This window comes from Taeniopygia guttata, chromosome 28 (assembly GCF_048771995.1).
Source record: "Taeniopygia guttata chromosome 28, bTaeGut7.mat, whole genome shotgun sequence".
Classification (NCBI taxonomy): domain Eukaryota; kingdom Metazoa; phylum Chordata; class Aves; order Passeriformes; family Estrildidae; genus Taeniopygia; species Taeniopygia guttata.
This window is the reverse complement of record NC_133053.1, coordinates 706135-730322: the sequence shown is the minus strand read 5'-3', so window position 1 is coordinate 730322 and position 24188 is coordinate 706135. Positions and strand designations below refer to the sequence as shown.

At 60.0% G+C, this 24188-nt stretch overlaps 5 protein-coding genes across 8 annotated transcripts in view; 3 read left to right on the top strand and 2 right to left on the bottom strand.

Moving 5' to 3' along the window:
* Positions 1 to 9931, bottom strand: part of ELL (elongation factor for RNA polymerase II) — a 51773-nt gene extending 41842 nt beyond the window's left edge. The window contains exon 1 of the mRNA XM_030256638.4: positions 9740 to 9931. Coding sequence (XP_030112498.3) covers positions 9740 to 9874 — 135 coding nt within the window. The 5' untranslated portion in view covers positions 9875 to 9931. The remainder of the gene's footprint in view (positions 1 to 9739) is intronic.
* Positions 9932 to 10678: 747 nt separating this feature from the next.
* On the bottom strand, positions 10679 to 16242 carry FKBP8 (FKBP prolyl isomerase 8). 2 transcript variants are annotated; one of them, XM_030256680.4, is made up of 9 exons: positions 16138 to 16242; positions 15349 to 15636; positions 15043 to 15212; positions 14696 to 14784; positions 14225 to 14442; positions 13979 to 14151; positions 13819 to 13896; positions 11815 to 11952; positions 10679 to 11423 (listed from the first exon to the last, which is right to left on the bottom strand). In XM_030256680.4, exons 2-9 carry the CDS (start codon positions 15620 to 15622, stop codon positions 11337 to 11339), a joined length of 1227 nt encoding a protein of 408 aa, XP_030112540.4. In that variant the 5' UTR covers positions 15623 to 15636; positions 16138 to 16242; the 3' UTR covers positions 10679 to 11336. The 2 variants fall into 2 exon arrangements, with proteins under 2 accessions (XP_030112540.4, XP_002195923.6); XM_002195887.7 differs by lacking the exon at positions 16138 to 16242 and adding an exon at positions 15944 to 16036.
* On the top strand, positions 16198 to 18484 carry KXD1 (KxDL motif containing 1). 2 transcript variants are annotated; one of them, XM_030256682.4, is made up of 5 exons: positions 16198 to 16337; positions 16631 to 16731; positions 16827 to 16979; positions 17426 to 17472; positions 18024 to 18484. In XM_030256682.4, the coding sequence occupies exons 2-5, from the start codon at positions 16637 to 16639 to the stop codon at positions 18257 to 18259; spliced, it is 531 nt and encodes a 176-aa protein (XP_030112542.1). In that variant the 5' UTR covers positions 16198 to 16337; positions 16631 to 16636; the 3' UTR covers positions 18260 to 18484. The 2 variants fall into 2 exon arrangements, with proteins under 2 accessions (XP_030112542.1, XP_030112541.1); XM_030256681.4 differs by having other exon boundaries at positions 16220 to 16354.
* Positions 18485 to 19473: 989 nt separating this feature from the next.
* UBA52 (ubiquitin A-52 residue ribosomal protein fusion product 1) lies at positions 19474 to 20874 on the top strand. 2 transcript variants are annotated; one of them, XM_072919367.1, is made up of 5 exons: positions 19474 to 19622; positions 20173 to 20291; positions 20371 to 20457; positions 20551 to 20653; positions 20734 to 20874. In XM_072919367.1, exons 2-5 carry the CDS (start codon positions 20189 to 20191, stop codon positions 20825 to 20827), a joined length of 387 nt encoding a protein of 128 aa, XP_072775468.1. In that variant the 5' UTR covers positions 19474 to 19622; positions 20173 to 20188; the 3' UTR covers positions 20828 to 20874. The 2 variants fall into 2 exon arrangements, with proteins under 2 accessions (XP_072775468.1, XP_072775467.1); XM_072919366.1 differs by having other exon boundaries at positions 19481 to 19631.
* A 572-nt stretch (positions 20875 to 21446) lies between these two features.
* Positions 21447 to 24099, top strand: REX1BD (required for excision 1-B domain containing). Its single transcript, XM_030256975.4, has 5 exons — positions 21447 to 21562; positions 22239 to 22321; positions 22808 to 23012; positions 23095 to 23183; positions 23565 to 24099. The coding sequence occupies exons 1-5, from the start codon at positions 21560 to 21562 to the stop codon at positions 23635 to 23637; spliced, it is 453 nt and encodes a 150-aa protein (XP_030112835.2). The 5' UTR covers positions 21447 to 21559; the 3' UTR covers positions 23638 to 24099.
* The last annotated feature ends 89 nt before the right edge of the window (positions 24100 to 24188 follow it).

Sequence of the window (24188 nt, the reverse complement as noted above, 5' to 3'; positions counted from 1 at the left end):
CATGCCTGGAACTATAACATCAAACCTTCCAGGTAATAAATCTATTTCTTCTCCCCCTTCACGTTAAGAAACCCCAAAGTGCTCTGGATTTTAATGCATTAAGAACAAAGTCCGTAATTCATGAGCAGAAAAATGTTTGCTGTTGGTTTTAATCACCACCACGTTCCACATCAACCCCAGCGCCTGCTCCAAACAGATCCAAGATATCCCATTTACGTCCCTAAAGGTTAAATATGTTTTACTTTATCCATTACTGCTCCCTCTTCCCATTTCCACACTGGCAAAGATTAAACACCAAGCCGCTTCCTGAGCGGAGCTGGGTGTTCTGGGACTCTCCACGACTCCAGGCTGGGAGAACTGGTTTGTGACAATGCACTCGCTCGGCTGCATCGCTGTCCTCTGGAAAACCACACTTTATTTCTGGAATAAAAACAAGGATCGGGAGCTGTGACATGTGGCAGGAACACGGGAGCTTTCAGATGCTTAGCCACCTCAGTGGCATTAGGGAATGAAGACCTCAAGGAGGCAGGAAGCATTTGGGATTTGCAGCAGGAAAAGCAGCAGCAGCTTCCCACAGAACACACAGATAATCCAAGGTTCTTTTTAGTGCTGATTAAACGAGAGAAGGAAGCAGAGCTTGTGGCCAGGACCACCAGGCTCCCATCAAAACACAGCTGCCCTGCAAGGACACGGGGTGGGAACAGCAAGCAAGGTCACAGCCACAGGTGTCACTGAAAGCACTTTTCAAAAGAAATTGGCCACAGAGCTCCTACGCACTTCTTAAGGGACTATTTATGGGAGCAGAAGTTGTTCTTAATTCTGCGAGAAGCAGAAACAGAGGTCACGATGGGGGCTCCAGCAGCTCTGAGGGCTGAACATCCCTGGGAGGGGGAACAGGTGCTGCCAGGCTTTTCAAAAATCTATTTTAATGCCACAAGAACTCTCGTTTCAGAGCAAGTCCTGCTCAGCACTGTCTGCAGTCAGCAGGATCTGCCTCAGACGCTGCTGAAGGAAATGCAGACACCCTGTGACAGAGGCTCCGACCTTCCCAGCTCCGTCATTTTACAGCAGTTTCACTCTGAATCACAAATTTCCGCCTCTTTGGGGCCGGCTGCTGGAGCCCCACAAAAGTCAGGGAGTTAATAAGCTGCTGTCACCTAATCAGGGCGGCCACACCGTCCCTCTGGCAAGTGGCAGACGCACAGGGAGCACTTCAAAGGCCTGAACCTCTCCCTGGGAGCGAGGGCTGCTCCCTTCCCCAGCATCCCATGGCAAGGTGAGCCCAGCCAGAGCCGGCTCCCTGGCCTTATATGGCTTCCAAGGCACCATTTCTGCTTGCCCAAGCTCAGGCAGGCTGGAAAAATTTGCTTCCTCGCTACTCCGCCCATGCCGGGCTCCCAAAAGCATCCACTGAACCTGGATGGGGAAGGAATGGAAGAATTTACACTGCTCAGCTCCCTGGAAGAGGGGAAGCCACGGCTTTGGCAGCACCCTGGTCACCTCAAACACCAGGGGAGCAGAGGGAACCCGACATGCAGGCAGGGGTGCCAGAGAAGCTGGAAGCACAGCTTTTGTTCTCTGCATCCCCTCTGAAAAATTCTGATTTTTCCTGCTATTCAGCTGCACTCAAGCCTTTCACATTTGATGGCAGCAAGCTTTACAGGTTAACAAGGAGTTGGGAACATTATTTCCTTTCACTGATTTAGCCATAATACACTTTATTATATACCAGGAGCACAGAAAACAGCCTTGGCTCAGGGTTCCACACTGTTTTCTGCACAAGTCAGTATTACTGTGAACAATTCTGAAGCCAGTTCTACCTCCTGGTCACAGGGAGGTCCATGTTATCCAGGTTTGGTGTCATTATCAATTTCTCTGAGCATCACAAACAGACAACCCTCCAATTCACTGAACAAACACAGCCACATCCATCATCCTCAATATCCACATGTGCTGGCAAAAAACAAAGCCCGTGCACGCAGGCAATTAAAAAGCTGCTTAATTGTCAATAAATGCTCTCCTTCTGTGGATTGTAAAGTTGTTTTTTACTAAAAATGTCTGCACAGTTACTTTTTTCCCAGCCTTGCTGGCCTGTATCAAGATCATCCCTTTTTTCACAGCAGATTTCTCTCAGTGCAAGAAGCAGGCAGAGATTTATCTGCAGCCATCAGGGGTTTGTCCTTGCTCTCACCTGCTGGTCACCAAATGGCAGAACCCTGCTCATCCACACACAGATTTTCTCAAAAGACAGAAAAACGGTGGCAAAGGAGCTTATAAAACCAAGTTCTGCCCATTCCCTTGTTGCCTTCTTTTTTGGGGACTGGGAAAGGCAGAAACACAGCCCGTTTGATTTTCTCATAGAAACCAGGAGCCAAAACCAACTGAAATCAGCTCCGGAGCTGGAAAGGTACAACAAAACTCACACAAACATAAAGTCTAGACACTGAAATGTGGAAATATGATTCAAATAACCACAACTGGCACACAACACACTGATTGCAGCCCATCGCAGAATGGGCCTCAGTGGGGAGGAATATAGAAGGAAGATTAAATTAGTTCTTCCACTTCAGTTGTAGAAAATATGGATCCTGTGGGCACAGTGATATGGATTGAGACGGAGTTTCTTCCGTCCTGCTGGGATTTTTGTTAGGATTTTAAGTAACACACAACTGCTCTTGCTAAATAACAACAATCAGCTTAAACCATCATACAGAATGGTTTGGATTAGGAAAAAAAATCACTAAAACCAGTTTATTCCACCCCATGCTACAAGCAGGGACACCTTCCACTAGCCCAGGTTGCTCCAGGCTGGCCTTGGGCACTTCCAGGGCTGGGGCAGCCCCGGTTCCTCCAGACCTGCTCCTGTCTCCCCATCACTGATCCCATAGGAACCTGCCCCAGCTGCCACATGGGTACCCTTATCAAAGCATGGCTGAACCAATACATGCTCAAAATACAGAGCCAAGCAGCCAGGAGGATGTTTGTGCTGATGAAATCTAAATGCGACAAAGATTGAGGCAATTGGCTGTTCTCAGGAAGTTTTGTGGTACCTGCTGAACTGCATCACATGTGGACACGAACCTCAAGGACAAAGTCTGCACCTACCACTAAGCCCAACGGCACAGAATGGAGCCCAAAAGGAAAAATGCCTCAGCTTTCCACAAAAATTTGCACTTAAATGTTCTCTCCTGCATAAAAGCCTGCACAGAGGGTTAACCACGATCAGACTGCACCAGACCAGGGAAGACTCCAGGAGGGTGGAGGTGGGCAGCTCAGTCAAGCACTGCTCACCAGTGCTGACCTCTTTTTGAGTTAAACAAATGCTGGTTTCTTTAAATTAGAAAAAGGCACTAGTCCAATGTAAAGAAAGGAGAGACCAAGTGCACGGAGCTGTGTTTTTTCTAGACTGTAATGCAAAAAGGGTTGGATTTTGGGAAGTCTGCTCTCCCAGTGCAGCAGGGATACACACACCACTCAGCGAACGGACTGCTGAGGGGTTTAGCACTCTCTTTAATAGATAAGTGCTTGGAAAAAACCCCAAAACCCACCAAAATCCCCAGTCAGAAGGCAATACCAGATTATCAGGGTGTGCAAAAGTTGCCTTATGTACATGGGATGTTTCTAAGTAACACATGAGCTACTACAAAAACTCTTATCACCAAATCCAAGATCCTTTCCTGGATAATTCACCTAGGTCAAGCTAAGGCACATTGAACACCAAAGCCCAGTTTTGGTGATGCCTCCTCTGCACCCACCCTGGAAATATCAGCATAGTTCAGGTTATCAGCATGTCTTTTCATGAGCATTAAGTTCACTGCAGATAATGGCTCCTCCAGAAACAGCATTAACCTTAATTATTCAGAGGTAACTCGATCCCAACCTTCCTGATGTTATGACGCTAAATGAGTGACGACCGCTTTCCCCTCCCTCCCACTTCTCCTTCCCCAAAATCCAAACAAATCCGGGATATGACACGACTGTGATCCCAAATGAGGGTATCCAGAGGGATCCCAGACATGGGGTATCCCTTCAAAGTCCACCTAAAGCCGTGCAGCCACTCCATCCATTCAAACGCATTCTCCTGTGCATTAGCAGCAAAACCACTCAGTCAGCCAAAATGTATTCTTCTCCCATGGATTAGCTGGCACAAATTAGTACGGGAGTGACGCATGCAGTCTGTCCCTTCCCATTTTTCAACATGCACAAACACCAGGGATTTGGAGACGCTTCACAAGTTTCTGCTTACAAGTTACAGGCAGAGTTTAAATGGTCTGAAACGTGCAAATAGTTTGGGAGATAACACCTCCATTTACCAAGGAGACCTCAAATGCTCCCTCCAACACACCCTCCCCTCCCTGGGCAGCGATAAAGGCGCTGCTGCTGTCCCAGCAGGGCCCACACGGTGTAAGGGAACTGTTTCAACAGCCACCAGCCCTGTGCCAAGCTGCACCAGGACAAAAACCAACTGAGCGGGACAGAGCACTTCACACGGGCTCAGAACAGCCCTGATGTCGGAGGAGCATTCTGAGCTGACCAGCAGCAGCCACCCCAGGGTCCTTGGGAGACACATTGTTCCGAAGAGATGTCTTCCTTTCTGCTGTTTAAGTGGAGTAAGAAATCAGAATATGCTGAGAAAGAGAAAGGGTTTCATTTTTCTGGGTAATTCACACAATCACCACATGCAGCTGCGATTGATACAACTGACGAAATATCCTACTTGAATTAAAAAAAAGAACAACCTAGCCCCATGTAAATAACATAAAGGGTTAATCTTCTAGCTTGCTTCCCCTGTATTGCCAGACAGCAAAAAGTATAAATTCAAATTCAACCTCTCCAATTAACAGTACAGTATGTTTTGCTGATAAAAAGCAGATAATATTTGATTTTAAAATTTAAAAAAAAAAAAAGAAAGAAAGAAAGCCCAGCCCATCAGTCACAAGGATTCTGTCACAAACTTTCTATTTTCTCTTGGCACATCACCAATTAGACCTAGTTCTTTAGTCTGCTACCACCAATATAAAAAAAAGCATAATGGGTTTATAATGTGCCACCAAATCCCATAGCAACTGTATGTCACTTTAGATGTAAATTACAGACAATTCCTTCCAATGCCTTCAAAAACTATAGAGATGAATCTATAATTTGAGCAGATCCAAATGCTATATGGTTGAGAGAAAAAGCTTCCCTAAATAATTGAAAGGAAACTGCCACGGGCCAAAACATTCCCCGTGCACAATGTTCAGTGTCTCTTTGTCCCCTTCCTTCCAAAGGGAGGTGCCACATTCAGGTCAGCGTGAAGAACAGTGAGCAGGAGCTGAGCAGTTCAGGGTGTTCTGCAGATCCTGTCCCATTTCTGCTGATGAGCCGTACGTGTGCGATGAGCTTCCTCTCCAGCCTCCTCTGATTCATTCAGTCATGTCACCGACTCATGTTCCCGATGTCGTAAGAGCCTCAATTTTGACGGACTACAGCATCAGTGAATTAATAGGACAGGAAAAAACAGGTTACAGGGAAGGAGGAATGATGCAAAAAGCTTTGAGATAATTCAATGAATTTTGATTGGAAAGCCGGATTGTTCTTCTCCTCCTGACACCTGCAAGCAGCTTTCAATTCTCAAGTCAGCATGAATACGCATTACCCTAAAGACCCTGTAATGACAGCACAGCCTTCATTTTGTGTTTCCTGCTTTGAACATAGCAAGATGAAGGAATCTCCACAACCCGCTCCAAAAGCCAAGGCTGGAAAGTTATTTCAATAAATAGCAACTCCAAGGGGTCGGGTTAACCCTCATTTCCAAGGGATTGTTTCTCTCACGGTTGCTTTTAGAGCAGCATGGGGAAGATGATTTGGGAAGCCACATCTATCAGACCATGGTCCCAAAATTCAGCTGGGTGAGCACAGGGACAACGTGCTTTGGTTATCTCAGCTTAGTCCCCAATAAATATTTGTGCATCTGCCAAAGTTCACCAGTGAATCAACCAGTGGCTGCAGTTCAAAACACTCTGGGGTAGCAGGGGCACAGAGGGACAACGGGAGCAGGACGTGCTGCTCAGCTCCATCACCAAGGGATGCTATAACCTTCTCTAAACCCTCCTAAAACCACCAGGCAAAGCAGGACCAGGAGCAGAGTTCACCCATGGTTAGGTCAACACAAAGTGACAGGAAAAGGCGTGCAACTGCATCACGTTGCCTGTAATCAAACAACCAGCCCTCAACCACAGAGAGAGGTTTATAGAAATACGTGGAAGTTGGGAAATTTCCAGGTAAGGGTTCCAGGAACAGCCCTAACACTGTTTAGGTGAACATCAGCACCTTCACTGCAAGGGAGGCAGAGCTACTGCCAAGGGACACTCCGGTCTGCCATGTGGCATCTGACTCGGCCAGGAAGATGGGGACTTACCCAGGATGCTGCTAAAAAAACAGATGTGAAAAATAAAGGATGAATGATAACTAAGGGTAATAGGTGAGGATGGTAAAATACCTCCTCACCAAGGACAGGAATGAAAGAGGAAAGCAAGGCACAGGCATGAGGAGTTCCCTTGTACCTTGACAGGGGAAAGAACAAAGTTGGGGGCACACAAGAAGTGATGGGAAAAGTCATAGAATCATCTAATCCCAGAATGGTTTGGGTTGGAAAGACCTTGACGACCACCCAGCTCCACCCCCTTGCCATGAGCAGGGCACACTTTCCACCAGATCAGGTTGCTCCAAGCCCCATCCAACCTGGCCTCGGCCATGCCCTGCCTTTTTGGGGGGAGTGGAAATGCCTAACCACATCCACACCCCCAAAAGGAAGGCAGCAAACTGCAGCTGCTCTAGAATTACACCCCCTGGAGAACCCAGAGCTGTTTTAGGTGAGCACACCAGACTGCCTCCATTTCACCAGTGGACAAACCAACTCGGGACACACTTCCCACTGCTCAGCCCTCCGAGCTCAGTAGTCAGAGCTCTCAGTTTCACAACTGTGGGGAAACAGTTTCAGAGGCAGCAAGTTTTACAAGGAGCAGTTGGGTGACATCTCACTGTGTCCCCTGTGAAGCCAGCGCTAATTCTCTTTTTAAGGCTCCTATTTCTTTCAGGTGAGCTACAGACAAAACCTTTCCCAGGATCAGAAGCCAGCAGCCCTGTGAGCTGCAGCTCCTCAGCAGCAGCTCCATGTCCTCAAAGGTAATACAGGAACAGCTTGCTGGAACATAAAGTTGGGGATCAATAGCTCAGAATCACAGAATGGTTTGGGCTGGGAGGAACCTTAAAAGCTCAACCTGTTTCAACCTCTTTCATGAGTAGAGACACCTTCCACTGAACCAGGCTGCTCTAAACTCCATCCATAACTTGGATCCCTGACCATTTTCTTCCTTAGGACGCAGACAATTGAGCAGAAACGCAAGAGCACAGCTCAGCAGAGGCCCAACAAGACAAATATCTGTTTCTCCACAGCCCTGCTGCCTGATCCACACATGGTGCAGCTCCACACCAAGCCTGCAACTGCTCTGGCACCAGGGACACTCCAAACAAATGGCAGCTCGCCCAGCTGGGTGATCATTTTTGGATTATGTAATCCCAATACATTATTATTAGACCAAGAACAAACTCAAGCAAGGAACTGAAGACATTTCCCTGCCCGCTCTGGCAGAGGGACAGAGCCTTGTCGCAGGCATTGCACGGACGTGCTACCCCGGTGCCCCAAACAGGTCAGACTGCACACGCTGGACTCCAGGTAACACAAAGAGCAGGATTGGATTCCAGGCCATTATCCATATTACACAACGCTGCCGTCAGTTCCACCACGTTTCAAAGCAAACCCAGCAGAAGGAGCCTGAGCAAATTTTTTCCATTTAACCACTGCAGCCCAAAATGAAAGCGGAGCTGGACTGGGCAAACAGAAGCTGCAAAGGTGTGTTGGAGGTGGCTCCTGGCAGGGCCAGGCCCAGCGCTTCCGAGGAAGCAGAGACATTCAACAAGCTGGGGAAACTGTTTATAGAACCCATGCAGAACGAGCATATGTGTTTAATAGCCCACTAATTGTTGCGTTATTCACTACACAAACAAGCAGCTCTTCTGCCCTTATCCCTTCCTGCCCAGTTAATCACCAGGAGCCTCTGACTATTCCTCTTTTGGGTGGCGGTGAAGGAAGCAAAGTTCATTAGTGGCCGTTGGCCACCAAACAATCCTGAGCCCAGACTTCATTTAGAAAATAAACACCACTATTCATGTGTGACATGGACTCGGAATAGCTTCCCAAAATATTTAACGCAGCTGCCTGTAGTCTTCCCATTCTCCCTCCCCCAAAATAAAAGGCTTTCCCAATATATAGGAAAGAATTATTTGGATTATTCGTTTCATTTTTCAGAGAGAAAAAAAGCTAATAATTCAGTCTACCCAAGTTGCTTATTCCTCCTGACTTCTCATAATGCTGATAAACACTCATTAAAATATAAGTTGATAAACCCTGGTACAGTCATTACCTTCGTCCTTACACAGAGATTGCCCAATTCAGTGATGTGATGTAACCAACACCCTAAATTAAAAATAGTGTTGTGACAACATATGGTTTATCCTACAGAAGCTGGCAGGCAGGACGCTCCTAATGACAAACGGGTTTAGGCTCCCAGCTTCCCCCAGCAAGGTGAGGAGACAGAAATGCTCGTCGCAGGATCAGAGGCGGAAAGAAAAAATAAAATAAAAATAAAATTACACTAAAAAATGACAGTTTTGAACCCCCCTCCGGTCCATCCCAACACCAGCTGCCGAGCTTTGCCATTATTCTCTATTTACATTACTAATAAGCTCTCTGGATGCATTTCAAGGAAACGGCACGGAAAAGACAATCTGGAAATTTCAAAATACAGTCTGAACGTGCCTCCCCCCCCGACTCCCGGGAGGGGAGCACCGAGCCGGCGGGGGATGAACAGCCGGGTGTCCCGGGGAGGGGACAGCGACGGAGGGAACCCCCGGTCCGGGATGGCAGCACCGGGGCTGGACCCGCCGCCCCCCCGGCTTTGGAAACCCACGTCACGTTCACCGGGGAAACGGGGGGAGCACCGACGTCCCTTCGCCCCCCTCCCCAGACACTTACGGGGACTGACGGCAGCTCCTCGTCACCTCCCGGGGGGGCACCGAGCGCCCACCCCCGCACCGAGACCGCGGGGCCCGTGTCACCCACCCGGGGGGCACACCGGGGTCCGCGCTCGCCCACCGGGGTGGCGGCACACGAGGGTCCCCGCTCGCCCACCGGGGTGGCGGCACACCGCGGGTCCCCGCAGCAATCACCGGGGCGGGGAGGGCAGCACCGACACCGCCCGGTGCCCCCCGGGCACTTGGCGAAGGATCACGACCCCTCCCCGGTCACCTACCGGGGGGCCCAGGGGGACCACGCAAACACTGCCGGGGACCGGGGACACACCGGGGTGCTCCGGGGCGTTACCGGGAGGGGCACCGCGAGTCCCCCCCGGTGTCCCTCGGGCACCTGGCACCGGGATCGCCCCCCCCATTCCCGGTTCCCCGGTCACTCACGGACGGTGGGGGGGGCGGCCGGGAGCCTCCGCACCCTCTCAGCCCCCCACCAGGGTGTCCCCCCGCCCCAGGCCACACACCCACTTCACGAGGAGCTCCCCCCTCTCACCTCCCCTCACATCCCCGCCGGTGCCGCCCTCGGGGCTCCGTCCGGGGGCCTCGTGGCGGCCGCCCGCTCGCCCTCGGCGGGGCCGTGCCCGCCGCCCCGCGCCCGCCAGCCCCGTACCTTACAGGCCTGGTAGCTCTCGAAGGCGCGCAGGGCGCTCTCCGTGAGCTTGACGTGGAAGACGGAGACGCGGGTGCCGCGGCCGAGGCGGCCGCAGGACAGCCCGTACCCGCGCTCCGCCTGCAGCGCCGCCATCTTGGGACCGTCTCCCCCTCCGCGCCTGGGCCGCCGGGGCCGCCCGCCGCCGCCACGCCCCTCCTTATGAATTATTCATGATGCGCCGCTCCGCCGGCCACGCCCACACGGCGCGCCTGTTGCTGGGGCACGGAGGTGGGCAGCGGGAGCGCCGATTGGCTGGGTGACGCCGGGCGCCGCGTCAGATTGGCCCTTAGGGAGGGAGAGGCGGGGATATGTAAATATAGGCGCGGGGCATGCTGGGGAGGGTGGTCTGGTGCAGGCGGGAGCGCTGCGGGAGCGTGGGGAGGGGGCGGCGGGTGGGGAACCCCGGGAATGAACCCGGGAATGAACCCCGGAATGAACCCCCTGACCCACCCCGGGCATGGAACCTGCGGCTCCGAACTGCCTGCGGCCCCTTGGCATCAAACCTCCGGGTGTGAGCCCCCCAGCCATTGAACCCTCTGGACCCCCCGGGCATGAAATCCCAGCGTGTGAGTCCCACAGGCATCACTCTCCATGGTGGGCACCCCCTGTACTCCCCCAGATGTGAATCCCCCAGCCATGAGCCCCCCAGGCATCACTCTCCGTGGTGGGCACCCCCTGTACTCCCCCAGGTGTGAATCCCCCAGCCATGAACTCCCCAACCCCGCAGACCTCCCCAGCCATGAGCACCCCAGCATGGATCCCCTGATCCCCAGGCAGACCTGAAGGTTCCAGGCTTCCTCCAGGGCCGATTTTGGTGTCCCAGGCTCCCCCCTGAGCATTGCCGCCCCCCCCCAGACTCTATGTGTCCCCATGTGTGGCAATAAACAGGCCTGAATGTGAAGGAATTGTCCTTTATTTGGGGAGTTCACAGTCAGTTTGGGGTGCAAGGACAGTGCTACAACCCCCCCATGAGCAGAGCTGAGGCTGGGCAGCGGCAGGGCAGGGAGGGACCCCCGACAGGCTTGGACCCACGGGAAGACAGCCAGGACAGGGGGTCTCCAGCGCTCCCCTCTCCATCCCTCCCACCACGGGTTTCTTTGGCTTCCTTTGGACATTGCACGCTCGGGGGATGTGCAGAGGAGGGCAGCGGGTGCCTCCAGGAGGGCTGAGTCCCTGGCAGCCCCCCAGGGATCAGGGAATGTCGCTGCCTCTGCCCCTGGGCACATCCACACCGCTTCCCACGGCTTCCTTCTCCCCGTGCCCATCCTGTCCTGGCAGCAGGACCACAACCAACACCCGGCATGGGCACGGCCAGGACGTACCGGTGCCACCCTCGGGGCTGGGATGGCAGGGAGGCTGCCCAGGGGTCCCTGCTCTGCCCACAGCTGCACCCACCCGTGCCAGGAGGGATGTGGGGAACGCCGGCAGAGAGATCCGGCCCCGCCGGCACAGAAAGCATCCGTGCTCCTGGAGCGGGAAGGGGTGGCAGAGCCTCGGGGCAGCCCCTGGGCACCGAGAGGCAGGAGCTGTGCCAAGGGGCCGCCCGGTGCCACCCTCAGTTCCTGGCCGCGATGACCACGGACAAGGCCACGCCGCCCAGCGCGATGGCCGTCGCGCCAAAGAGCCACTTCCAGGGGATGGACTGCGGGGCAGAGCACGGGGACGTCAGGGGCCGTGCCCGTGGCAGGGGACATGTGCCACCCCGCCTGCCCTGCCTGCTGGACAGGACATCCCAAAAAGGCAGCGCTGGGGACGGCGTGTGCCGCCAGCTGACAGCGCTTCCCGACAGGCAGCTGGGAGCAAAGTCCAGAGCCCGCAGCTGGCACGGCCGCGACCCGGCGGGCACGGCCAGCAGCACGGGCTGTTATCGGGGATGTTTTCCGGGCACGGCTCCCGGAGCACGGCCCCCTGCTCCCAGCGGGATCGCTGTCTGACAGCCCGAGCACATCCTGCTCAGCAGCAGGGCTGCGTCCCTCCTGCGGGACTGGGGGACACTGGCACACCCCTGGGACCCCCACCCCCGAGAGCCTTACCCAGGGCAGTTTGTCCTTGCACTTCCTGGGGGTGCTGGCGGTGCTGGGGTTCCCCAGCATCTTCCTGTACATCTCCGTCTCCACGTTCCTCTGGTCCGCGTGCTTCTTCACCAGCTTGGAGAGCTCCGCGTGGATGGTCTGGGGAGGACAGCGTGCTGTTATCAGCCCTGCAGCAACCCAGGGAGGGGACCTGCCACCCACAGCACGCTCCACCACCCCTGGGATGGGCAGGAAAAGCTCCAAAAGGGCTGAGGGGGTGACGAGGCTTCATCCTGCCCCATGTCCAACGCCATGGGGCTGCACCAGGGAACACTCTGTGGGTCCAGTGCCCCTCTGTCCTTTTTGGCTGCTCAAGCCACTCCCTGCCTGGCAGCAGGGAGCAGAGCCCAGGGCTGATGCCAGACATCAGGAAAGGGATTTTATCCTTTAATCGAGACAGGAAAGTGTCTGCCTTGAGGACAGACATGCACCAGCTCCCCCACTTTCTGTCTGGAAGCAGGCTGGGAGAGCGGGTGTGAAGTGGGATTGCAGCAGGACCCGCAGCGTGTCCACACCTGCCCTGCTGGGGCAGGAAAAGACTCCCAGTCCTGCGTGGGGCCCACAGGTTCCCCAAAAGCAGCAGGAAGCACCTCGGAGCTGAGGGTGGCAGAAGGACGTGGTGGTGGCACAGCCACGCTGTGCCCTCTGCTGGGGGACACATCCCGGGAACGCCGGCCCTGCCAGCCCTGCCACGCAGGGAAAAGCTGCCTCCAACACAAAACCTGGGCGTCTGGAGGACAGAACGCTCCTGCTCAGAGCTCCCTGGGGCTGTCACATCAGTGTCACCCAACCACCAGCACCCGCAGAACGCTTCCAAGGGCTCAGGAGAAGGGATGTCTGTGAGCGCCTGGCAGCAGGCTGGTGGAGCCCAGCATTTCTGGAGTGTTTTCAGCACCGGGAGCTGCGGCCCCTGAGTCACCCACGCCTGCCTGGAGCCCGGGCAGCAGCCGGGGAGGGCAGTAATTTGCTGTACTTGTGGTTTCGCTGGACACGTCACTGCCGGGCATTCGGATTTTCCAGCCCTCTCCAATTAAAAGCTCCATCGGAACTGGGGAGCAGCCGCCCTGCCCAGGGACGTGCCAGGGGAATGGTTCCCAGTGCTGCTCCCTCTCCACCCTGACCTTGATGGCAAAGGAAGGGTTTGGGGCCCTGCTCGCCCTTCCAAGGCTGCTCAGACCACCCCTGAAGGTGCTGTGGGGCCACCAGGCACCTGCTTGTGCCACATCTCACCCAGGACCTTCAGGGACTGGATCGTGACACAGATCCTGATGGTCTGGTGGACCTCCCATGAAAGAAACGGACACAAGAGATCCAGATGAGGATTAAAGCCCATCTGGAGAGCCAAGACCCCCAGGAGGACCCTGTGCAGGCAACACCTCCCTATCTCCTCCCAGTCTCGCTCCTGCTGGGGTCATTTCCTGGCACTGGTTTTTGATTTCTCCCCAGGCTCCAGTCCTGCAGCTGATCATTAACTGACAGGAAATTCCTGACCCAGAGCTCGCCCTGCCCGGGCGCTGGACCGAGCTCTGGCTGCTCCCAGCACCCGGTGATTCACTCTCGGGGCTGCTCAGCGAGTTTGTGGGGACTCAGCTCTGCTCCACTTCCCCCAACCACAGCACAAACTGCCCGAGCCACCTGGGGCAGCCTGGACCCTCCCCAGGGCACGGCTGGAGCTCGGATGGGCTGGCAGGGAGTCCTGCCACCGGCAGGACCAAAGGTCAGCGGGGAACCTCACAAGGTGGAGATAAGGCTGGAGAGCAGCCCAGCCACCCTCCACGTGGTGCATCGCTCCCCAGGCTCTGGGGGCTGTTCCCAGCCTCCCTCCACGGAGCTGGGGACAGCTCCAGGGAGTCTCAGCCTCCCAGGGGACACGCTGAGGTTTGTAGGGACACACACAATAGAGAAGCAGCACGCAGGAGATCCCCAGCTCAGGGGGAGCACGGGCAGCACACACCTCCAGCCTACCTTGTTTGAAGGCTCCAGCTTCAAGGCTGCCTTCAGGATGGGAATGGCCTCTCTGTACTCTCCCTGCTGAGCCAGCACCTGCAGGGTGACACACGGATGGAGGAGCAGGGCTGAGCTGTCCCTCAGCCCCCCACACCGCGCACAAGGCTCCCCTCCTCACCTTCCCCTTCCGGAACAGAGCCTTGATGTTCCCCGGCTGGTGCTCCAGCACGAGGTTACAGGACTTGAGAGCTGCCTTGAAATGGTCCAACTTCAGCTGCGAGGCCGCCAGGTTGTTGAGACACTTCACCTTCACGTCCAGCAGCTCGGCCTCCTCGTCAGGGCTGAAATCCACTGCACACAGCCCGAGGCCAGGTTAGAGCCGGGCCAGGAGCCCAGCGACCCTCTCCCGGTGGGGACAAGCTACCTTTGGAGCTGGAGCCCGCGATCCTGAGGGCAATGTCGTAGGAGTTGATGGCCAGCACGTAATCTGCCTGCTGGTAGAAGAAGTTGCCGCGCTCCCGCTTGCGGTTGGCCAGCTGGATCTTCTCCTTGCCGCTGAGCAGCTCCAGGTCCGGCGCGTCCCGAGCCGCCAGCAGCTCCACCTCCAGCGTCAGGGACGCGTTGGGGGGGATGTCAGGGCTCCTGCACAAAGCCACGGGACCATTGTCACCTCTCAGATGCTGGGCTGGCTGGATTCAGCACTGTGGCTCAGCAATCCCAGCCAGGGAAGGTTCCCAGGGCAGGGAATGACGGGGATCGTTCCGCTCGAGGCAGGACACGCTGCTGGTGGGGAAGCAGAGGTTGGACAGCTGGGCTGTCACCAGGGGAGCAGGGGACAGCTTCTCCAGCCCTGGTTGGGACCACCCTGCTGCGCCTGACGTGCTGCCACTCTCACCTGCCCTGAGCTCCGTAGCAGTACTTGGCTTCTGACACGATCAAAGCCGTCTCGCCCATCTCCAGGAGCTGCACGCACAGGTCCAGAGCCTGCAGGGACAACGTGGCACCGTGGAAGGGACTCTAAAGGTTCTCCAGTCCCAACCTCCCGCCACGGTTGGACCTTTACATCTTCCACAAGCCCAGGTGGCTCCAAACCCCCTCTGACTCAGCCAACATCACGGCGAGGGAGCACGAGAAAGGGCAGAGGGCCACTTATGTCCACAAAAGGGATGTCACCGACCCCAACCCTCCCTGTGGCCCCTGAGGTGAGGTCCTGCTCCCAGGTGAGCTTCACCCCGTGTTCACCTGCAGGACGTCGCAGTCCCCCAGCGTGAAGGTGAGGGCAGGGTCCTCTTCCACCACGGTGCCATCCTCCAGCGTGGCCTTCAGGCGGATTGTCACGTCCTGGCCCTTTTGGGGACGGCTGTCCACGCCCTGGCCTGGCACCAGCGTCTTCTTCTTGAGCAAACCATTCCCTGGGCACAGAAAAACCGGCGGCACATCGCGGGGAGGGACAAGCCCGACGGCCCCCACCCTTCTGTGCCTCCTGCCCGGCCTTGGCGGCAGCCGCAGCCCCGGGGCAGCCCGAGACCGAGCACCGTCTGCTCTCACCCAGAACATCGAGCCACTGCTCGGGGTCCCCGGCCGCGCCCCCCGCGCCCCGCTCCGGGGGCTGCGCGTCCTCCCGCGGCGGGGCCGCCGGCCGCCCCACGGCCTCCAGCGGCGGCAGCTCGCTCAGGTCATCCTCCTCCTCCTCCTCCTCCTCATCTTCCAGCACCTCGAAATCCTCCGCCGTGTCCAGCTGAGCCGCGTCCGCCGCCGGCTCGGTGCCGGTGCCCGCCCGCTCCGGGGAGCCGCTCCTGGCTTCTTCCCCGCTGGACGCCATGGCGGCGGAGCGACCTGGAGCGGGGAGAGAGCACGGGGATCGAGCCCGCTCTTACCGGCAGAGCCGCTCCGCCGGTCCGGACACCACCGGGACCCTCCGGGGGCGGGGGATGCGCAGCGGGACAGCGGAGACTCCGGAGCGCGGGGGAAGGATGGGGCCTGGCGGGGGTCTGTCCCGGTGGGATGGGGCTGTCCCGGTGCTGGGGGGGTCTGTCCCGGTGGGACCGGGGGTCGCGGTCCCGGCCCGGTACCGAGGGGGGGGGGCGGCCCCGCACCCCCCGCCCGCCCCACGTGACCGCCGCGCGCCCCCCGCCGCTCCCACCTGGCCCGCGGACGCGCGGGCGCAGGCCCCGCCCCCCCGCTCCTATTGGCCCGGCTCCGCCCACCGCGCCACGCCATTGGGCGGGGGGCACGCCCGTCAGCCACGCGCCCGCACCGCCCCCCCGGCGCCTTAAAGGGGCCGCCACCGGCGCGGCCGCCACCGGCGCGGCGGGGCCGAGGGCGCGGCACCGGTACCGGAGAGGCTCCGTGATGCCCGAGGGGGTCGCGACCCTCCCGCCCGGCCGGTCTCCGGGACTTCCGGCTCGGCGCGGTGACGGCGCGGGGTCGCGCCGCACGTGACTGCACACCCGGAAGCGGCGCGGAGCGGCCGCCGGTGCCGCCCTCGGTACCGGTACCGCTCCCGTCATGTGAAGCGGCGGGACGGGCTCCCGCAGGTGCGCGGGCAGTGCCGGTAGGAGGCCCCGGGGACACCAGTGGGAGCTCAGGCACCCGTGTTCCCGAGGGAGCCCGGGGCTGGCGGCGCTACCGGGACCGGCGGACCCCCGTTACCGGCGTGTGTGGCCGCCCCGGGAGGGGGCACGGCGGCGGGGTACCCGGTGCTGGGTGCACGGCAGGGCGGAGGGGGTCCCGCTGTCACGGAGGGGAAGGGGGGGCGGTCTCCGTTACCGGTGCGGGGAGCGCGGGGGGCTCCGGTGGCCCCGGTTGAGCCGGTCCCGCGGTCCCGCAGGCCACGATGGAGCCCACGGCCTCGCAGGTGTTCTGCGGGAGGGTGCTGGGCATGGTCAACGCCGAGGACGTCAACGCCATCATCCTAGCCCAGAAGAACATGTGAGTCCCGGGGGCAGCGGCCGGGGGGAGTGCCGGTACCGGCACCGGGAGCCTGCCGGGATCTTTGCCGAGCTCCCTTTGCCTCCCCCGCGCAGGTTGGATCGGTTTGAGAAGACCAACGAGATGCTGCTCAACTTCAACAACCTGTCCAGCGTGCGCATGCAGCAGATGAGCGAGCGCTTCGTGCACCACACCCGGACCCTGGTGGAGATGAAGAAGGACCTGGACAGCATCTTCCGGAGGATCCGGTGCGGAACGGGGGATAACGGCCCGGGAAATGCCCGGGGGGGGCTGGGGGGGTGTCAGAGCGGGGCACAGGTCGGAGTCTGGGCGGCTGTGAGAAGGAAAATCTGTCGGGGAAGGGAAAATACATGATCGAGTGACACGTGGAGGTTGGAGCTTTGGGTTTCCATGATCCTGGTCGGGATGGGATGGGATGGGATGGGATGGGATGGGATACATGGGATGGGGTGGGATGGGATGGGATGGGCTCTGCTTGGGGTGGTCACAGAACGTGGGATTCAGACCCACCCCGTGTGCTGGGCAGGGTGGGATGGGCTGTTCTGGGGGGTTGGGGTGGGAATCCCTCAGCCTCGGGGTTTGTGTGCATTGCCCGCGGTGCTGGGAGCTGTGGGGCAGCTCAGCTCCAGCTCCCTCAGCTCCCCACGGACACGGATTGTTCTCTCCTCCCCAGGACGCTCAAAGGGAAGTTGGCAAAGCAGTACCCAGAGGCTTTCAGCAGTGAGTGATTCCTGACGTGCAGATTCACGGAGCTATGGAATGGTTTGGGCTGGGAGGGACCTCAAAGCCCGTCTGGTGCCACCCCTGCCATGGCAGGGACACCTTCCCCTGCCCCAGGCTGCTCCAAGCCCCGTCCAACCTGGCCTTGGGCACTTCAGGGATCCAGGGGCAGCCACAGCTGCTGTGGGCACCCTGTGCCAGGGCCTGCCCACCCTCCCAGGGAGGAATTCCATCCCAAAATCCCATCCATCCTGCCTCTGGCAGTGGGAAGCCATTCCCTTTGTCAGTTTTGTTCCTGTGGGAGCAGTCTCTGTTCCCAAGAACACATAAGACATCTCTCAGGAGTCAGAAGTCCATGTGCTGCCATGCAGCTGCTTCCCTAAAAATCAAAAAACCCTCCTTAATTCCGTTAAACCCAGCTGCAGGAAATCGCAAACAACCACTAATTTACGCGCTGGTGATTGGCTGGCTATTTTTTAATCCCTGCTCCGAGCACAATTGGGGAACTGCTCTCCCCAGCACAAACCTTCCCCCTCCCTCTTCCCTCTCAGACATCCACGAGTCCCCCATCCTGGAGGACGACGACGACTTCGACCCCGTCCCCAAGAGCACCACGACCACCATCGCTACCTCGGAGCAGAGCACGGAGTCCTGTGACACCAGCCCCGACGTCATCTCCCCCACCACCAGCCAGGATTTTGAGGATTTATCCCAAGGCCAGTACGAGGGCCCGGCCGTGAACGGACAGAGTCTGACAGACGAGGACACGGCCAGCGGCCTGGACTAGGAGCCAGTCCCGCCCTGGAGAACTTTCCTCCTCTATTTATAGCTGTGTGTCGCTCTTTCGGGTTTGCTTTTTGGGTTTTGGTTATTTTTTTTTTCCTCGGGAAGAGGGAAGCGGAACTGGGAGAAGCTGAGGGAGGAAGGCGCTGCCCTTCTGCCTGGAAACTGCTGCTGGGGTGTAAAGCCAGCGCTGGCTTCAGGGAATCAGTAAATCCTGGTTGGAAATGCCTCTTGTCCTCCCTCCTTCCTGCGCTCAGGAGAGCGGCTACGCTTCATCGGTGTAGATTTTTTTTGGTGCAGAAAAGCCGTTTTTGGGGCACAGGTGTTTATGTTTTGTAAGAAATGCTGTCTCTGAGGCTCTGTGTGCCCACCAGCTGTGCCAGGGGCCTGTCCCTGCTGCTGATGGACTTGTGCTGGTGAGTTCCCCACCGCTGGGATGAGCCAGAGCCGTGTTTCCCTTTGCTTCTCACACTCACACGGTGCTCCTGGTTGCTCCACGGGCACCTCCCAGGAACAGGAGCTGTCCAGATCTTTCTTTTCCACTAGCACTGTGGCGTGATGGAGGAACTGCTGGGGTTTGGGGTCCTGAGGGCCTGGGAGGGGATGAGAGAAGAGTGGGGGGCTGCAGGACTGGGTTTTGCAGCTGATCCTGGAGCTGCAGCTGTGGGACCCATCATGGGGTTGTGGAGCCAGCATAGGGATGGTTCTGGGGCTGTGGGGCCGGTCTGGGATCCGTGGGGTCAGTGTGGCCGTGGTCTTGGCACTGGGGGTCCAGTCCTGTGGCCATGGGGTCAGTGTGGGCCAGTCCCAGGGGCTGTGGGCAGTGTTGGGTTTGGGGGTCAGTCCCAGGGGCTGTGGGCAGTGTTAAATTTGGGGGTCAGTCCCAGGGGCTGTGGGCAGTGTTGGGTTTGGGGGTCAGTCCCAGGGGCTGTGGGCAGAGTTAAATTTGGGGGTCAGTCCCAGGGGCTGTGGGCAGTGTTGGGTTTGGGGGTCAGTCCCAGGGGCTGTGGGCAGAGTTAAATTTGGGGGTCACTCCCAGGGGCTGTGGGCAGTGTTAAATTTGGGGGTCACTCCCAGGGGCTGTGGGCAGTGTTGGGTTTGGGGGTCAGTCCCAGGGGCTGTGGGCAGTGTTAAATTGGGGGGTCAGTCCCAGGGGCTGTGGGCAGTGTCCTGTTGGGGGGTCACCCCGGCAGTGACAGAGCTGTCCCGGGGCGGTCCCGGGGCGGTGCCGGTGTCCCCGCCGGAGGTGACGGGGCGGTACCGGGGCGGTACCAAGGCGGTGCCGGGGCGGTGCCGGTGTCCCCGCCGGAGGTGACGCCGCCGCCGTTCCGGTCCCGCCTCCCTTTCCCTGAGCAGCGCGGCCGCGGGTGTGCGCGGTGCGGGACCGGAGCGGGCCGGGGCAGGGCTGGGGCCGGGATCCCGGCAGGGGGATCGGGATCCGGGAGCGGGGGCTGGATCCCGGCAGGGGCCCTGGGTTCCCGGGGACGGGACTGGATCCCGCGGGAGGGCCCCGAAACCCGGGATGGGGGCTGGATCCCGGAGCGGGGCGGATCCCGGGAGAGCGGGGCGGATCCCGGGATGGGGGCTGGATCCCGGGATGGGGGGCTGGATCCCGGGATGGGGGGCTGGATCCCGGGATGGGGGGCTGGATCCCGGGATGGGGGCTGGATCCCGGGATGGGGGGCTGGATCCCGGGAGAGCGGGGCGGATCCCGGGATGGGGGGGGCTGGATCCCGGGATGGGGGGGGCTGGATCCCGGGATGGGGGGGGCTGGATCCCGGGATGGATCCCGGGAGGGGCGCTCGGGAACGGGGCTTTGGGAGGCTCGGAGGGGCCGGGGAGCGGCGGGACCCGGTCGGGGGCGGGACACGGCGACAACGGGGCCGGCCCTGGGTGACACAGCCGCCGATGCCGCAGGTGAGAAGGTGCCGAGATGCAGATCTTCGTGAAGACCCTGACGGGCAAAACCATCACCCTCGAGGTGGAGCCCAATGACACCATCGAGAACGTGAAAGCCAAGATCCAGGACAAGGAAGGTAGTGGCGGGGCCGGCAGGAGCGGGGTGGCCCCGCGGGGGTCCCCCGGTGTCCCCAGCACGGTGCTTGTGTCCCGCAGGGATCCCCCCCGACCAGCAGCGCCTGATCTTCGCGGGGAAGCAGCTGGAGGATGGCCGCACCCTCGCAGACTACAACATCCAGAAAGGTGCTCCCCGCACCCCGGGGCTTTTTTTGGGGGTCGTTTTTGAGGTGCCAGCTGCTCCTTTTGCCCCGGTGTGACACCGATCTCTCCTTGCAGAGTCCACCCTGCACCTGGTGCTGCGCCTGCGAGGGGGAATCATCGAACCCTCCCTGCGCCAGCTGGCCCAGAAGTACAACTGCGACAAGATGATCTGCCGCAAGTACGTCCCCGTGTCCCCTCCCCTGTCCCCTCGCCCCCTTCCTGCAGCCCCCCAGGGCTCTGCTGACCTGTCCCCCCCAGGTGCTACGCCCGCCTGCACCCCCGCGCCGTCAACTGCCGCAAGAAGAAGTGCGGGCACACCAACAACCTGCGCCCCAAGAAGAAGGTCAAGTAGAGCCTCCAGCCCTGCCTGCGCTGGCTAATAAAGAACTGCAATGCTCAGCTCCGTTTTCTGGTGGTTTTTTACCCAAATCGTGGTTTTCAGTGCAGGGGGGGCTGTGCTGGAGCAGCACAGAGGATGGGGGGGAACGGGGAGGGATGGAGGTGGTGGTGCTGGTGGCAATGTGTGCACGGACTGGGCCAGCACTGGGACCCCCGTGCCCACCCGTGGGGACCCTGGCAGTGTGCACACAACAGATGGACACTGGGACCCGCCCGGGGACTGGACCAGCAGCAGGACCACACACGAACCCCCCTATTCGTGCACCCCCAGCCACGGGGGGTGACTGTCCCCAGCACCCCTACACGCCCCTCGTGCACTGGGAGCCCTCTGGTCACTACTGCCGGGTCTGATGGGCACCGGGACCCCCCTCACCGCCCCTGGGACCCCCGGCCAGGCGTGCATGGGACCGGCTCGGTCCTGGGCTCTCCCCAATACGCTGCAAACGCACCGGGAGGCCCCGGCCGCGTGTCCAGGGAGGGGCACCGGGACCCGCTGTTCACGGAGCCCCCGCTGCATCCCGCTCGGCGTCACCGGGCCCCGGCCGTGCGCTCCCGGCACGGACGGCCGCACGGGGCCGGGGCCGGGACCGGGGCTGGCGGCGCTGCCGGTCGGTGCCTGCAGGTGGCGGCGGAACCGCGCTCCGCCCCGCGGCCCCGGGCCTGCGCCGTGCGGCCGGGCCGGGCCATGGTGAGCGGCACCGGGAGCGGGACGGGAACGGGAACGGGAGGGGCGGCCCGGGGCCGAGCGGGTCCGTGCGCGCGTGGGCACGGCGGGGCCGTGGGTGCGGGTCCCGGTGCCCGTCTGTGCTGTGAACCGGGATCCCGGTGCCGCTCCGTGGACACGTGGCCGGGGGGCTCCCGGTGCGTTTGCGGCGGGGTGGGGACATCCCGGGGCCGGAGAGGTCCCGGTGCCCGTCTGGGTTGTGTGAGCATGGCCGGGGATCCCGGTACCGGTCCGGGCAAACGTAGGCAGGGGTCCCGATGCGGGACGGGGGTTCCGGTGCCCGTCGGTATCGCGGACACGTGTCTGTGGGATCCCGGTGTCAGTTCGGTTCGTGCATGAGTGGCCTGGGGGCCCGGTGGGTGGGCAGGGGGATATGAGGGGTCCCGGTGCCCGTCTTTGTTGTGTGCACAGGGCCGGGGGGCTCCCGGTGCGTGACGGGCGGGTCCCGGTGCCGGTGCTGGGCTCAGCTCAAGCACCGCGGCCGGAACCCACCCGGGACCCCCAGGACCAGGTGCTGGGCGAGGACGCGTTGCCGCAGCACCGGGGTGATCCCTCTGGGCGGTACCGGCTGTGCCCGGAGCCCGTTACCGGGTGACCGGTGCCGCCGCGTCCCCCAGCGCCCGTCCCCTCTGTCCCGCAGACGGGCGAGGCCGTGCGGGAGCTGCTGCAGCGGCTGCGGGCGCTGCAGAGCGAGCGGGTCGAGACCTATCGGCTCTTCGAGGAGTGAGTACCGGCACCGGCACCGGCACCGGCACCGGGATGGGCTCCCGGGGGGCGGCACCCACCGGGGCGGGCGGGACACGCGGGGCACCCCCAGCAGGGAACCGGATCCCCCATCCCGATTATTTTGCATCCTGTTGGGACGGGGCCATGGGGAGGGCTGATGAGCTCCAGCTGGCAGCGGGACTCTGCGCTGGACACCTGAATCCTATTTGAGCATCCAGCAGATGATGGACTTCCTGGGATGCAGGGCTGAGAGTGTAAAGGATGAAAAAAAACCAAACCCCCAACTTTTCCCCCAAAAAAAAGCAGTTTCCAACCCTGTCCCGTGGGAGGGATGAGGCTGCCTGCTCATGCTGCCAAATCCAGGCAGGAGCGGGCAGGAAAACCCTCCTGGTGCTGCCTGTGGCGGGTGGCAAAGGGGGCTCAGCTCTGGGAGCTCCCGGGTGTGTGGTGACAGTGACTTCTCCCCCCATGACCTGTCCGCAGGGGCCACCGGGCATACCTGAGCAGTGCCCCCCACTATGACTTCCCGCGGTACCGGCAGCTGGTGCACGAGGTCACCGTGGCCTTCAGCGGCATCTCCCGGGAGGTGCTGGGCATCGCCGGCCGCCTGCGGGACCAGCTCGGCCGCCCCGAGCTGGCCCAGCACCTGGCCCGGCTCCAGGAGCAGGAGCAGGAGAAGCTGCAGCTGGTGGGTGCTGGGCTGGGGGGGCTCCCTGGGGCGGTGCTGGGGCTGCTTTGGGGGTCTCCGCTCCCATGGTGTCCCCCCGCAGACGGCGCGGCTGCAGCTGGCCCAGCAGCAGGCACAGGAGCAGCCCGAGGTGGACGCCCATCAGCAGGAGGTGCGGGAGCTCAAGCACAAGTAGGTGGTGGCTTTGCTGCTGTCCCCCCTCATTTTGGGAAGGCAGCATCCCCCTAGGCTAGAACCCCCACTGCCATCCCCTTCTCCCCCCGTTTTGGGGTTCACCCCCTCCCCAGCCCGCTCAGTCCTGGGGTGTCCCGGGTTGGAGGGGACGCACAGGGATCACGGAGCCCAGGCCAGGAGCCCCTTCCCTGCGTTCCCCCGCCCTCCCTGCGGCCCAGGGGGGCCCAGATGGTGCCTTCGGGGTCTGGCGGCGCTGCGTGGCCGCGTCCCCTCGGCCTCCCCAGGCTGAGTGTTTCATAAACAGCGCGGGGAAGGCGAGGCGGCCCACATAATACGCTCCATATGGGCTTTATTTATAGTTTCCATCCGCTCTCGTAGGCTAATTAAAACCATTGAGGCAATCAGCGAAATTCTCCAGGACCTGAAGTACGATTCAGAAGAAGTTGAGTGATGGGTGTCCCCGTGGGAACGGCTGGAGGGGCCGGGCTGGTGGAACGGGGGCCCCGCTCGTCCCCCACCCGCTCCCGGTGCACCTTGGCAAGGTGGGCATTGTCCTCTGCGCCCCTTTTCTGGAGCACAGGCTGGAAGGGGTGGACAAGCTCCCTCTGGGACAAGTGGGCTCCCCCTAAATCCTGAGTATCCCCCAGCAGAGGGGTCCGGCGTGGGGCTGGTTCCCCTTCCCGGCAGTGCCGGGGCTGTGCCAAAGGCAAACCACACCCTGCAGTGCCAAGGGGCTGCCGTGCTTGGCCCCCATCGAGCTGGGCACTGTCCCTGCTGCCAGCTGGAGTCCCATGGGCAGCAGCCCCCCCAAAACCACATCTTGGAGACCGGCTGTGCCCCCAGCCCCGCTGCAGCTCCGGTGCTCCACAAGCGCTTTTTCTAGGGTCACCCCAAATAAACCTGTCCCCACGGAGCTGGCCTGAGTGCTGTGGTCCCAAGGGTTCGCGTGGCCCCCGCTGCCCCAGTGCCACCCCCTCCGCCTTGGCTGGGTCCCCTGGGAGC